The sequence below is a fragment of the Schistocerca serialis genome, chromosome 2, assembly GCF_023864345.2.
Source record: "Schistocerca serialis cubense isolate TAMUIC-IGC-003099 chromosome 2, iqSchSeri2.2, whole genome shotgun sequence".
In the NCBI taxonomy this organism is placed as follows: domain Eukaryota; kingdom Metazoa; phylum Arthropoda; class Insecta; order Orthoptera; family Acrididae; genus Schistocerca; species Schistocerca serialis.
Genome location: NC_064639.1, coordinates 707,802,574 through 707,817,556, shown reverse-complemented (window position 1 = coordinate 707,817,556; position 14,983 = coordinate 707,802,574). Strand labels below are relative to the sequence as shown.

The window sequence follows — 14,983 nt, the reverse complement described above, 5'->3', positions numbered from 1 at the left end:
CTTGATCATAAAGTTTATTGGGTTTCATGTAAATGACAATAACAGCTGTTTGATGCCTGGCAAAAAAACTGTTTCTATGGAAGAAAATGGTACTAAGCCTCAGACACAAAAGATGTTAATATTGTGTAATTTAAGCGAACTGTTCACTGAATTAAAAAAAAGGAAAGAAAATTTGACATTAAAATTGGAAGGTAAAAATTTTGCGAGCCAAGACCAAAATGGTGTATTGCTGCACAGGCATCTGGCACCCACAATGTTTGTATTTGTCTGTATCACCAGAATGTGAAGTTGGTAGATAGATTGTGCCAATCTTAGAGCTGACTAGAAGGATCATTTGGAAGGTCTGGTTTGCAACACTGACCGCTACAATAGTATGATCATGGGAAAATGTAAAGACTGTCCGGGCAAACAAGCTTTACTTGACATGTCTGAAGAATCAGACAATGACGATTTGATGTCGGACAATATAGAATAGAAATAATGGTTGACACAAGATAGAATGGAAATAGTAACAATTACAAACCCACAAGACCAGTTTTTTGAAGAGTTGATAGCTAACCTTGAAAACCAGAAAATGCATCATTTTATTGCCAAAGCTCAGAGTAAGTTTATGAAAGACAAAAATCAAACTCTGTAAGTTGATGAATGCTTAGTTCTCATTGACTTTTCCGAAAACTATTCCTTTGTTGTTCAAGATGAAGTACAAGGGCACTACTGGGAAAACAAACATGCCTCAGTTCATCCATTTTTGTTCTATTACAAAGATCAAGATAAGCTAAAAAGTCACAGTTTTTGTGTCATAAGTGCATACCGTGAACACAATACTACAGCGCTACAAGCCAATATAAAAATATTTTAACATCTCCTTTCATGAAGAAGACCAAGGACTTGATGCAGAATGGCACTCCCCCCCCCTCCTTTCATGATGGGATGAATGCATGTGATGGCATCACAGATACAACAATGTTAACTGTCACAAAAACTAGTCTGCAGCAGACTTATGAGAACCAGATCTTGACACCTCAAGAAATGTTTAAACTCTTGAAAGAACAGGTAAAAGGCATTACTTACATTTTTGTAAAATGTGACAGAATACAAGAACTCAATGCCAACGTCTTGGAGGAACGATTCAACACCTGTCAGAAGATTAAAGGCACCCAATCTTTTCATTGTTTTGTACTTCAGTCACACAACTTGCTCAAGTGTAAGTTCACATCAACATCCCAATATTGACTTCACCAATGTGGAAAACTTGTACCCACTGATGCATCAAAATAAGGACAGTGTGACTTGCATTTATGGCAAACAGTCGTAGATTGCTGAAGTTGATAATATTGACTGTCAAAACTAAGATGTCTATCTTACATTTTACTACCAACCAGGACCAAAGAACTTTTTTACAAAACCTGAAAAGGATTAAGTCTGGATGCCTGTTAGAAAAAGTACTGAAGAAGCTGTCTCCCCTGGAATTTACAACAGTGGGTAAACTTTTAACCTAATGCCCACTCTGAGTGAAGAAATTTCTCAGTTGTTCAATGAATAACATAGTAAAAACAAATAAGATGAGAACAAGATAATGTTATTAGTTGGTTCATTTCTTTTTAAACTAATCATAGATATGTTTAAATTACATAACATACACTTTATCCATCAGTCCATACACTGCAATTGAACCTCGAAGTTGAAATTTATACTGAAGTTTGATATCAGAAGGTCTATTCGCTGCAAAATTTTCAGATTTTTATCTGGTCCCCTAACAAAGATATTGCAGGCCAAAGGAAAAAAAAAAATTACAAAATCGTACAGCGGAGATGCTGAGTTGCAGATAGGCACTATCTGCTTCAATCATGATATCACCATCCTCTCTCCTCCTCTCAAAGGGTTAACTGATGATGTGGTCAGACAAACTGAACTGTAGAGTAGCCCAATGTCCATGTTAGATTTGAAGGTTACTGTTTACTCATTAGCTGGCAAAACTAATACATGTGATTAATCAATTTAAAAGACATACTTTGCATGCCTTACTTTTTTGACCACAATGTATTCTCACTATGGTCTATTTTCATGCAAATCAGGCGATCAACTGATAAGACACATCCTGAGGCAAGATAGAATTGTCAGTATGGTAATGGAGGGAAGTGTGGGGTTAAAAATAGTATAATAAGACCAAAGCTTCAACACAATAAACAGGTTCCAATGGACGTAGATTGTAGTAGTTATTCAGAGATGAAGAGATTTATTGCACTAGTTTGGAGAGCTGCATCAAATCAGTCTTCATATTGAAAACCACTGTACTAAGTTTGAACATATTAATAAGAATACAGGTATCCCTACCCAACACTTCCAATTCCATGAGGGTCTTGTTAGTTTGTGATTTTTCTTTCACTAACGTTTGGGTCTTTTTAGTAATGATGACTCATTTTCACTGTTAATTGTAAAGTAAGCTGTTTGTCTTTCAAAGTGGAATTCTGTTATTACAGCATTTCAATACTTAGGATGAATTCTGAGTATTTATTTATGTACATGACACTATAACCACTGTTACTACTACCTAATGGGTGGAAAATCCATTAGTGACAGCAAAGGAGAAAAAAAAATTACAGACTTACAGCAATAGCAATATACAGTAAAATATATTGTTCATCTCTGCTTGAGCCTTACTGAGCCCCTTGGATGGACTTGATGCTATGCAGTAAAACAAAAAGCAATGTGTGTGAAACTATTAGATGAAAAACCACGATGGGAAAACTATCAGCTGCTGTTGGGTCATTCCATGTTAAAGAGACTTTGTGACAAAAAAATTAAAATGACAATATTACAAATATAACTTTAAAAATGCCAAGTTAAAAGTACATTTGTTCATTGCAAAATAATCATGAATATGAAAAAAATAAATTTCTACCTTCACTAAGTGTTTAAAGTGCACTGTTCTATGGCACCAAAGAGAGGTATGTTTTATGCTATTTCCAGATGAATATTAGTTGTGTTATCCATAGCTGATTGTTCTATTGTTGCAAAGAATATTGAAGTCAACATTGTTATAGCTCATAATAATTCATTTTGCAGAGGTAAGCTAATTGCATTTCTTTATTCTGTTAGTTTTATAATATATATGCAGCTTGTAACACCCGTAACAAAAAAGATACAAAAGTTTAATTTGTAATCTAGTAAATTTGTTCTGTACAATACCTTTCTGTAAAAGTGAGGTTATACCCATGTTTTACAATATCATACCATTACATGGCATTTTGAAATCTTATTTAACACTCTTAGAGCTGTTACGGGTGTTACTAATTTTTGTTTCGGGTGTTACTTAACACATGCGTAACACCCGTAACTTGAATTGGATGGTTTAATGCCACCTCAATCTTTAGTAGGCCTAGGCCCTACATTTAAATTATAACCAAATGGTATTATTATTAATGAATAAAGCTTCTTAACTATGTTTATGACATATGAAAACAGTTTTGCCAGCCGGTGTGGCTGTGCGGTTCTAGGCGCTTCAGTCTGGAACCGCGTGACCGCTACGGTCGCAGGTTCGAATCCTGCCTCTGGCATGGATGTGTGTGATGTCCTTAGGTTAGTTCGGTTTAAGTAGTTCTAAGTTCTAGGGGACTGATGACCACAGATGTTAAGTCCCATGGTGCTCAGAGTCATTTTTGAAAACAGTTTTAAGCATGAAAACTAAAATTTTTATTCCACTGCATACATTTGTTTAAGCACTACACCTACATTATAAAAGTTAATTAGGGCATTAACCTGACTCAACTGATATCCTCCTAAAATGTTAATTAAGCCCAAAATTAGATTACATATAGTTTATGTTTTCCATTCTAACTTTTCCAAGAACAACAATATTGCTAACCTCAGTTTTAAATTTTATATAGGCCCAGTAAACAGCTCATTGAGGCAGATTCTAGTCATTCATAAGAGCCTATGCTTAACAATGTCTTTTACTTTTATCTCTCTGGACAGCGTTATGTTTATACATATATATGCCTACATTATCATGATTTCTGTCTTCGGAGACCGTGGCACCAGTACCAGCAAGGGAAAGAGTGAAGAAGTACCAAGAAAAGATTAAAGATAACCATGAAAACAGAGAAGCTTACTTGAAGAAAGAACAAGACGAATTAAGAAGATTGCAGGTTAAAAAAAAAATTGAAAAATAATCAACGTCTTAGAGATAAGAATCGAAGAAAAATAAGAGAGAGAGAGAGAGAAGAAAAAACTAGAACTCGCAAGATCAAAAGTTCCAAATGAATCTTCTCCTATTGGGACTTACAAGTGTAAACAGACATTTGGTAAAGCTGTGAAGAAAGTGTTGAAGGTACTTCGAAAAAGCCCCAGTAAAAAATCTGGTGTTATTAAAAAGATAGTTTCCGATATAATTGGCTCTGAAACTTTGGATTGACAGTTGAATGGAATTTTTTTGCCAGTTCACATGGTAAAGGAGTCATGGATGGCATAGGAGGTGCACTGAAGAGGAGTGTGTGGACAGCTGTTAGATCTAGGAAAGTTATTATTAACAACGCAATTGACTTTTATGACTACACTCTGAAGAATTTTTCTAAAATTAAGGTACTATGGGTTGATAAGATAACAGTGGAGCATAACATTCATATTTTGGATGAAAGGTGGAAAAATTTACAAGCAATTCCTCAAATCCAGGGCTGCCATCACTTTCGGGCTTATAACACAACTGATTTCCTGGTTTCAAAAACAGCAGAGTCATTAATGAATGACAAGGATGTCAGTATTTATTACTGAGGATGCCAAAGTTAAAACATTACATGCAAAAAGATGCATAAACTTCTATGAAATGTGCAGTTCTAATGATTCTAATCAGGAGACTGTTTCACCATCTGAATCGCAAAACAATATTGGAAGTGCTCGTCAGTTAAGCCTAACTAATAAAATTGAAAAGTCTGATTTAAAATTTGGGTTATTTGTCTTGGTTGACATTCCAAGTGACAAAAAGAAGCCAACCCTATCCAAAATTCAACACCGTTACTTGGGAATCTGCCAGAGTGAGGTTGATGAAGAGGAGGATGTGAAAATAATGTTTCTGAAGTCAGTAGGAAAAAGTAAAACACTTTTTAAACTAGATGAAACTGATGTTTGTTTTGTGAAATTCAGTCAAGTACTATCTAAGGCAACAGCACCAGAAATCAAACAAGGTAACCGTTTGTACTATGAGTTCAATTTTGAATTGGGTGTTGCTGGAAAAGTTTTTTAAATGAAGTTTTTAAACCTATCAATAATAAGAAAACATTTTTGTCATAAATTTATTAGGCCTACAAAACGAGGTAAATGTTAAGTAAGTAACGATATCTTGGCCTAGTTGTACTATAAAATTGTAACAAAATTTTTTGTGTAATAAATAGCTTTATCCTTCAAATATGTTCTCTTAAGTACATACTTTTATTCCAAATAAACTACAATACTTCTTTTCTTTTTATGCAATTGTAAGAGGTAGATTTATTCCTTCAAGAATCAAATCTGATGCATCTATGTAACACCCGTAACATTTAATGTAACGCCCGTAACAGCAAAAAATATATATATACGGAGTTATGATGTCCAAAAAAATAAAAATTTATATTTCAAAATAAAATTTGGGGCAATACCTCTTGACAGTTGTTTTACAAGAATAAAAGCTTCATCAAGTTTGCAGAAATTAGAGAATTCCCTAACTCATAACAGGGACTAGGTCTACTTTTGGTAACACCCGTAACACTACTTTTTTGATTAATAACCAGGAGAACAATAAAACAATTCCAGTATCAACATTTCTAACATGAAATATAATGTAAGCCTTAAAAGTTTTCAATATTAATTTCAATAAATATTTTTCCTTACATTATTTTTCCTGATTTTAAGGTGTGTACATGTAACACCCGTAACTATGGAATTGCCCTGTTGCAGTATTTTTTTTTACTGGAAAATTCTGAAATGTGCACTAATGTCAATAATGAGTCCTAAACAGTTAAACTTTTTAAAATCACAATCAGAATGTGACATACTTCTTTATGTAAATGATGTTGAATATATGTGTCTCAATGATGGATTTACCATGCAGTTTTAATTATTTAATCGAATTAAATATGCAGCAAATGCAGACTTCAATATACGGTTCGGAAAACCATTAAACACATACAAAATATTGGTCACCTCAAATCTAAACTGAAGTCGTACTTGGTTGATCACTGCTTTTAGACAGTAAACCTGGTTCCTTCAGCACCAACTAACTTAGTTTCTACTACCCATCAATACACATGTTTTGTTGATGTTCAATTTGTAGCCTTTACTCAATAACAGTATCCATCCCGTTCAACTGATTTTCCAGAATATCGGCCATCTATCGCGGAATTACGTCATCGGCATTGTTTAAAGATTCTTATTTACTCTCCTTGATCTTAATTCTTTTAGATCAGAATCAAATCCACTAATCACAAACGCGTGAAACTACCACATGTATGTTAATTCGCCTAGGTTGCGCAAGTACACATGGAAACAAATCCACTTACTTACAAAAGTTATTTTTTTTTCAGACTGCACCAGATTGACACAATAGGAAACTCACATTACTATTACAATCAAGTCTTTCAGTGTATCAGTCGCGCTCACTGACTAGAATACATATCAATCGTAATAGACGGACAAGTAAGAAGAAGATATTACGGAAAACGATTGGCATCAAATACACAAAGGCTATGTTTTGCACTCCTTCTAGAACAGTGGTTTACCTTCTCTCATCTTCTGCTCTAGTTCTTCCAAAGTGGGCTCTATCAATTCCCATCCTTCAGGGGGGGCTTTCTTGCTCCTCCGCACTTTAGGCATTCCGACGTAACTTGTACTTAACTATAACAAAACATTATAAACAATTAACTTTTAAATTATAATACAAAACCAAAGTTAACACAGATTAATGCAAGTCTTCCAAGGATTGTACGATACACGCTTAGATTTGAAAATTTTGCACGCTGAAACTTTTTTATTTGCGTTCAGTTTCTTTTAAGAATAAACACGCACAACTGGGAACGACAGTCTAACATAAGTCCCGATCCCGACACTCGCTGGCCACTGCTGCAAAAGTTGTTACCGTTTGAGAGATGGAACGACACTAGCGCTCCAATCGGCGAGTAAGGTGAAAGTCAGACGCGTTGTAAGGCCGGTATTACACTATCAAATTTCTTTGTCAAAGATTTGATCAAAGATGTGATCCAATATTCCGTCCAATATATTGGACAAAGATCTTTGACGTAGCGCTACGAGGGGTATTACACTGTCATCAAATTTTTCGTCAAAGTTCAAGATGGCTGACAACAACTTGTTATTAACCGCAGCAGTTCAACGTACTCCAATTGCATTGTGTGCACATGCGGAAAAGAAGTGGGGGGAGAAAATGGAACCATACATACGAGGTTGACAGTCTTAAAAGTCCTGGGATTACAACTTGATAATAAATTCAGTTGGGAGGAGCACACCACAGAACTGCAGAACGCCTTAACAAATCTGTATTTGCAATTCGAGTGTTAGCAGACATAGGCAACATAAAAATGAAAAAGCTTGCATACTTTCATTGTCATATGGGATAATATTTTGGGGTAAATCTTGAAGTCAAACAAAAGTTTCCAAGGTCCAAAAGCGTGTAATACGTATTATTTGTGGAGTAAATTCACGGACCTCCTGCAGAAACCTCTTCAAAGAACTGGGTACTTCAGATTCTTGCATTGGTACGGGGGAAAATAAGAAAGAAAATTAAACTGTTGGCGGGCCAGAAGTACAGTGAGCCTGTCGTTTGGACGTACGAGATTTGCAAGTTAGCTTTTTTGTTTTGTATTTCATGCCTAGATACTTCCGTAGAGATACTGTTGCATGTGGATCATTATATGTAATGATTATTACAATACATGCAACGATATGTTTGTACAGTTATCTAGGCATGAGAAACAAACAAAAAAAACTATAACTCTCGTAGGCCCAAATGACAGTCTCACTATACTTCCGGCTCGCAGGTTAACTACTGCCTCTCAGTATATTTACTTCTTAATAAAATTTGTCGTAAATAATATATCTCTTTTTCCAACAAACAACTCAGTTCATACATACAATACCAGGAACAAAAATGATCTGCACAAGGACTTAAAAACACTTACTTCAGTTCAAAAAGGGGTCCACTACTCAGGAACACTCATCTTCAATAATTTGCCAGGAAACATAAAAAATTTAGTTAGAAATAAAGATCAGTTTAAAAGGAGCCTGAAAGACTTACTACTGGCAAACTCCTTCTACTCCATTGGCGAAATTTTTAATAGAAACAAATGATGTATTTATTCATACTATTAGTATTTTTATTTCAGCTTAAAAAAAATCGACATGTTCCACATCCACGAGGATCTCCTCAGCACGGATCTATGGAACGAAAAACTAATCTAATCTGGGTGAAGCCGTGGGTTTTACGACGACACGATAAAAGCATTCAACAAAACTTGTTACGTGAGCTTACAGTGGAAGACGTCAAGTCGTACATCAATTACTTAAGAATGGATGAGCATACATTTCTGTATGTGCTCAATGAAGTGTATCCTCATATCACAAAGCACAATTTTCACTTAAGAACTGCTACATCTTCAGAAGACAGGCTCACTATAACACTCCGATTCCTTGCTACAAGAGAGGGTTATGTTTGGTTAGGTTAGGTCAGGTTAGGTCTCCAATCTTCTTAATCTATTTTTTATTCAGGGTGCCTCACGTTGTAAAGCGCCTGATAAGCTTCAGACATCTCTACTAATTCTGTAGTTGTCGGCACACACCAATTGTATTTACCGGCAATGGTTATAAAAACACTACAGACGACAGAACGCTGCAGCGATGCTAGCGCTCCGCGTGGTAACATATCGCATTGCAGTGAACAGAAGACAAGCGATTTCTTTGATCAAATATACGGCCTCGGCCTAGATTTGATCAAATATTGGACGACATTTGTCAAAGATCCCTATTACACTATCAAGTATCTTTGACAAAGATATTGGACAAAGATTTTGGACAAAGAAATTTGATAGTGTAATACCGGCCTAAGCATAGCATAATGTTTGTTTTGAAGCATATTTCCCACGTAATTTACGAAGTATTTGAGTTATTTTCTTGCCTCCAAGGATTTGTGTAGTATCAGGAGGCATATATGTTTCTAAAAATGATTCTAAAATAAGCGCAAGTATGGACAAAAACCATGAAACGATTGGCAAGCTACCACACATACGTGAAGAAACACTTGTAACATTGTGTAGAATTGAAGCTTACCACGTTGATATCAAAAGATTATAAACACAGAGATTCACACATAAGAAGCACACACATGTACCACGTACCTCAACATGCAAAAGCGATCGACAGCTCATTTATCGTTCTGTAGCGTTACTGTGTTTGTCATTGTCGCATTGCCACAAGTACAACCTTTATATTATTCTAAGTGGGACAAGCAACTGCCAAATAGTGGGAGAAATACGTTGAAAACATTATAATGAGCTGATTACATTACATTTCACGCAAAACCAAATATTTGAATAATTTTCAAACAATGTCAGTGAACAAGGTGCCAACAAAATAATGTCATCACACGAAGGAAGCAAGGAAAATTAAGTGACTAACAACAGAAGTGAATGAAATACAAACCAAACATTATGCATTTGTAAGACAAGAATGCCTACTTAATATAACCACCTCATCGTCAAAGCAGATCTGTGTTGACGATTGGCACGAATCTGGGACTGATACATGTAGAGTTGAACTCTACATGCTTCTGTATCATAGGAATGTTTTACAGATTTAGATGGATTGTCGAATCTTTGTGGCAGTTTCCTCTTCATCCTCAGTTGAGGTGGATTATTTGGGATGTCAAACAGTGTGGCTACTACATTCCACATAAGTTTATTATTGTCTGCGTTCATGAACTGGTTTTGTTCGAAATGTAGCGAACAAAAATTAATATTATTATACAGTAAACCGGGTCTTTTTCATAAGGTCGTCTCGTCTGCTATCAACTAGCCATTTTCTGCTCTTAAAACAAAACATTAATCATTAATACACATATAGTTTGCGGGTGAATCCTGACGATACAGTTTAGTAACATGATGTTATATACCTCTCAGGATCCTTAGGAAACCTAAAGAAAGACAGCTGTGGTGTCTTCTTCTTGTTGTTGCTGCAATTTATTGCGCTACAAAAGCTCCCGCTTGTAATAACCAGTGTAGAAATCAAAATAAGCAACCACTGTTCGTTTTCACGGTTGCGCCGAACTCACAGTTTAACTTACTGGCCGCTTGGGGCGATGCTGCCGCGGTAGGCAACAAAATCGAGGCGGAGTTTCGCGACTGTTATGTTAGACTTATAAAGGCACATTTGCATGCCGAGCGTGAGTTTCCTCGGAAACGCGAAATATTAATTAAATAAATAATCAGTGACAAATAAATAAAGCCTATGGCACACAACTGCAGCGCTGTGTCGCTGATAAAACAAAAGCACAATTACGTTACTCTTATGTTTGATTAAGAAAAGGAGAGCTCTGGTTGAAGTGGTGCGAGAAGCACGTATTTTATTTTATTGTCTGGCACACCGCCATATTTCATGTTATAGAAGAATACTGCGAGTTGCAACCACACTAGGCACTCGATTCTGTAAAGAATTATATTTATAAAAGTAAGTAGGATTATGAACTGTAGGCTTATTCATTGAATATATCTGATTTAACTAACTGTGTAACTTTTTTATGTTTAGTAGACAATCACCTCTGTACGACGTATTGGCATGGCTGGCAAATTATTGTAATATTGAGATTTAGATTATGAGTCCGCACCTACCGCAGCAGTCTTTGGAAACGATTTAATTACGAAGTCCGATTATTCAGTTTTATTTCACGGTCAACTACGAGTAACATTGCCTTTACGAAAAAGCCATTGTCAAGCGTCTGATAACGAATAATCAAACGTCCACGTCCCAGATAAGCGAACACAATTGCAATCACAATCACCATCATACAGATAGAATAATTAACAGATTTAAAATAACAACATTTATTTATTTTATTTATTTTATATTGGCGACTGCGTGTCGGACTTGTTATTTTGTCATTTGTTACATTGTTCTCTTTGTTTCATGTAAAAAATCAACTTTCTGGACCTGGACGTCAATGTATGAGAGATAACAAAATCTGAAGATATTTTCCAATTCTGAAATTTTGCGGGAAGACGCAATGAAACTTCCAGCAAAATAAGGTAAGACGCAGCATCTTTGCATTAGCAGGCTTGACCAGACGTATAATTCAGTGTATTAGCTTTTCAGTAAATTCTCTAGTGTTTCTTTTCCGCATAACAGTTTCAGTGATAAATTTCATTCTCAGTACTTTTCCCTAAACAATAACGTATGCAACAATACCAATACACGAGTGTACAATATGGCCGACTTCTGTACGATATCATGTAACATGGCCAGCAGCCATTACCAATAATCTCAAATTCAGTTTGTATTTTTATATTAACAGACAGCCATTGTTGCTACGAGCGATTCATGCTCAACTACATTTTATTTTAAAATCAGTGTCAAAAATTTTCTTGAAACATATATCACATGTGGCATGGTAATAACTAGAAAACAATACGCAAAAATGGAACAGCAAGGACGTACTATTCAGACGCAATCCGACTCGGACGTGAGACAAGTGTTAGAAAATGACTTTACGACAGCAACCGGTAGTGACGATTCATCAAACATTGACGCAAGTGTTGACGAAAATTTTGACAATAGGCCGTCCACTACAAAAATTTCAAAATCTCAATCAGAGCCCATGTTAATGCATGACGTCACGTCTAATGATGCGGCGGGGGCAGAGACCTTGCAAACGGTAAACATTGCCGACATGTTACAAATGCTAGTGAAACAAAACGCAGAAAATATGGCAACCATAAGGAAATAGAACGCCGAAAACATGGCAACCTTAAAGGCACAATTAGAGACACAAAATGAACAGTTAAAAACACAAAATGACGAAATCAAATCTGATCTCATAGCAATCAAGATAGGTAATGACACTTTGTGTAAACGTCTGGAACTTATAGACGCCACACTGACCAAACAGATGACCGAACTCAGTACTAAATTTTCCCAGCTCAATACGAGACAAGAAAAGACTACAACTGACATAGCACTTTTACAGACACAAGTAAAAAACCTTAATGTCACGCGTGAAGTTCTTACTGAACAAATTCAAACATATCCTTCAGTACATGACAACCTTGAAAAACGAATTACTGACGTACAGAATAAATTTGACAATGTTGAACAACACCTGACTGACATCTTACAATCAGATGCCACAGCTCATTTTCAAAATATTAATAAAGAATTTCATGATTGGGTTGAGAACAAAGACAAACATTTTGATAGATGCTTACGTGAAAATTTACCAACAATTGTGCACGACTCCGTAGCGCAATACATTACTAATAACAAACAGCTGATCAGTGACGCAGTACAATCCGTCACTGCACCCATGAGACAATTCACCGATCAACTACAGTCTGAATGTAACGAAAATATCAGTCAAAATGTACAGTTCAGAAACCAATATACATTCGAGTATGATACACACATTCCGCACACGACAAATACACCAGAACAAAACACACCACGACTACAACACATACCACGATGTGGAAACACAAACACAAGCTATTATCATGGTAAACCACAGCAACATTATCGTAATTACTCGCCAGCTGAACATACCAGTAATTACAGTGGTATAAATCCATATCACAATGCGAAGGAAGATGAAAGTTTAATGAAACACAGGCAATTTCAGATTTTTATCCCAGAAAAACGAACCATTCATCCGGTGATTTTTCTTAAATCTTTTAGTAACGCATTTCCACGCACTTGGAGTGACCAGAAAAAGATTTCATATATTGTCGGTTACATCCAAGGCGATGCAGCTGTTTGGGCATACAGTCAAGCTGACGTATGTACCACGTACAGTGAGTTTGAGCGTGCTTTTCTGAACAAATTCTGGTCGCAATCCGTCCAGGAGCGACTCAGAAGACAAATTTTAGAACCTGAAACTTTTAACAGTAAAAATGGTAATTTACGCAGATATTTTGAAAAATACTTGAACATGGGACATTTTTTAGACGAACCAGTCGCAACGCGTGATATACTCCGAGCGTTGAAGGCCAAATTGCCTTTCAACATTAAGGAAAAACTTCTACATATCCCGGATGACGATTCAGATTATTTTTTAACAGCCTTAGATTCGGTTGACATGTTACTTGAAGATCAGCGCTTCGCGCGGCAAAACAGCAGCCACAATGTTTACACTAGTGGTATGCAAAACATGCAGGCTTGCCAACACAATTCTGGCGCGCCCACAGTTGGATACACGGCACAACAAAAACAGCAAACTCACATGCCGTCTCAGTACGGAAATCAAAATCAACACGCGTATTCCAATACAAACAATAGTTACAACAGTAATAACGTTTCATGCGGCAATCCATACAAAAGGCACCGCAGTAATAACTACAACGGTAACAACGGATACAAAGGTAATAACAAAAACACAAACAGAAATAGAAATAATAATAACTACGAGCCAAGACAGCATCAAGGTTGGACTCGTAACGATCAGTACTTTCATTCAAACTCTGCTTTACCACAGCAGCCACCAGGTCAAAATTGGAGCATACCTTACGACCGACAGGTAAGTTATAATGCGCAACAGCAACAACAACCGCAAAAGTTTGGAGATCATAATAGGCAATATCCGAATGTGAATATAATAGAAATGACACCTCAATCTGTGTCAGTACCTAGTACAAATGATAATCCAACAAACTAGAAACAGTCACAACTTTGCCCCAGGTCGTGGCTGAAGAATTCTTGGGGGGCGACTTCAATGTTAATCAGTTATTTGACACCACACTTGAACAACAGAATAATGATATGCCGAGTAATTCTAAACAAAAACTACCTGTTTTATTTATAAGATACAACCACAATAACAATATATCAGATGAACTTTTACAAGACAGTACACAATGTCGCTTAAACACAAATGAAATTGTTTTAGCATCTACTACTGGTGTAGTAGGTGGGATTCCAACTACTATTATCCTAGATACAGGTGCAGCTGTGAGCGTTTTGTCTTTTAATTTATATAAAAAGATGTGTGAATTGGAACCTGTGCCTGAGTTTCCTGCCCAAAACTGTAAAATAACTACTGCACTAGGTAATAAGTCATGTAGGGTTACGAAGCAAGTTTTTGTAAACGTTAAAATAGGTAATGGAACCGTACAATGGCCATTCCTGGTTGTACAAAACCTTGTGACAAATTGCATATTAGGAATAGATATTATGAGCGAGAAGGACTGCATTATAGACTTCTCCAAAGGTAAATGTATTTTAAATGATAAAGGCAGTGTAATTATTATTGATTTGGACAGGAGAACTCTAAAGCATGACAAACACTGTACAGGGTACAAGGTCCAATTAGTACTTGACAATGACATTCAAGACATGCAAACACACTCATCTGACACAGAGATAATGGACTTGAAAACATTGCTTGATCATAAGATAAGTGAAGCTACAGCTCTCAGTGTACATGAACGTATAAAACTACAGGAAGTGTTATCCAAATATTTACAAGTTTTTACCAAACGATTAGGTGTTATCAACACGTATGTGTACAAGATTGAAGTTAAGCCTCACAAGATCTTCTACCATAAGACATATAATGTACCGTTATCTCAACGACCTGCTGTGTGGCAGGAATTAAAACAAATGTTAGACTGGAAGGTCATTGAACCATCCACCTCACCTTATTGTAGTCCTCTACTTGTTGTCAAAAAATCAAATGGAAGCATTAGGTTAGTGTTAGACGCACGAGCTATTAATGAAATAATTTACACCGATCACCAGGCCCTGA

At 36.2% G+C, this 14,983-nt stretch overlaps 1 protein-coding gene across 7 annotated transcripts in view; it reads right to left on the bottom strand.

The window, feature by feature from the left end:
- The window catches only part of LOC126457870 (protein BUD31 homolog), a 67,391-nt gene extending 57,972 nt beyond the window's left edge, over positions 1–9,419 (bottom strand). The window contains exons 1-2 of one of the 7 annotated variants that reach the window (XM_050094526.1): positions 9,375–9,419; positions 6,750–6,864 (exon numbers count right to left, since the gene is read on the bottom strand). In XM_050094526.1, the coding sequence (XP_049950483.1) occupies positions 6,750–6,864; positions 9,375–9,404 (145 nt within the window). In that variant the 5' untranslated portion in view covers positions 9,405–9,419. Of the gene's footprint in view, positions 1–6,749; positions 6,865–6,960; positions 6,984–7,035; positions 7,168–9,265; positions 9,296–9,374 lie in introns of those variants that run through there. The other 6 variants (XM_050094527.1, XM_050094528.1, XM_050094531.1 and 3 more) reach the window with 6 other exon arrangements.
- Between the last annotated feature and the right edge of the window lie 5,564 nt (positions 9,420–14,983).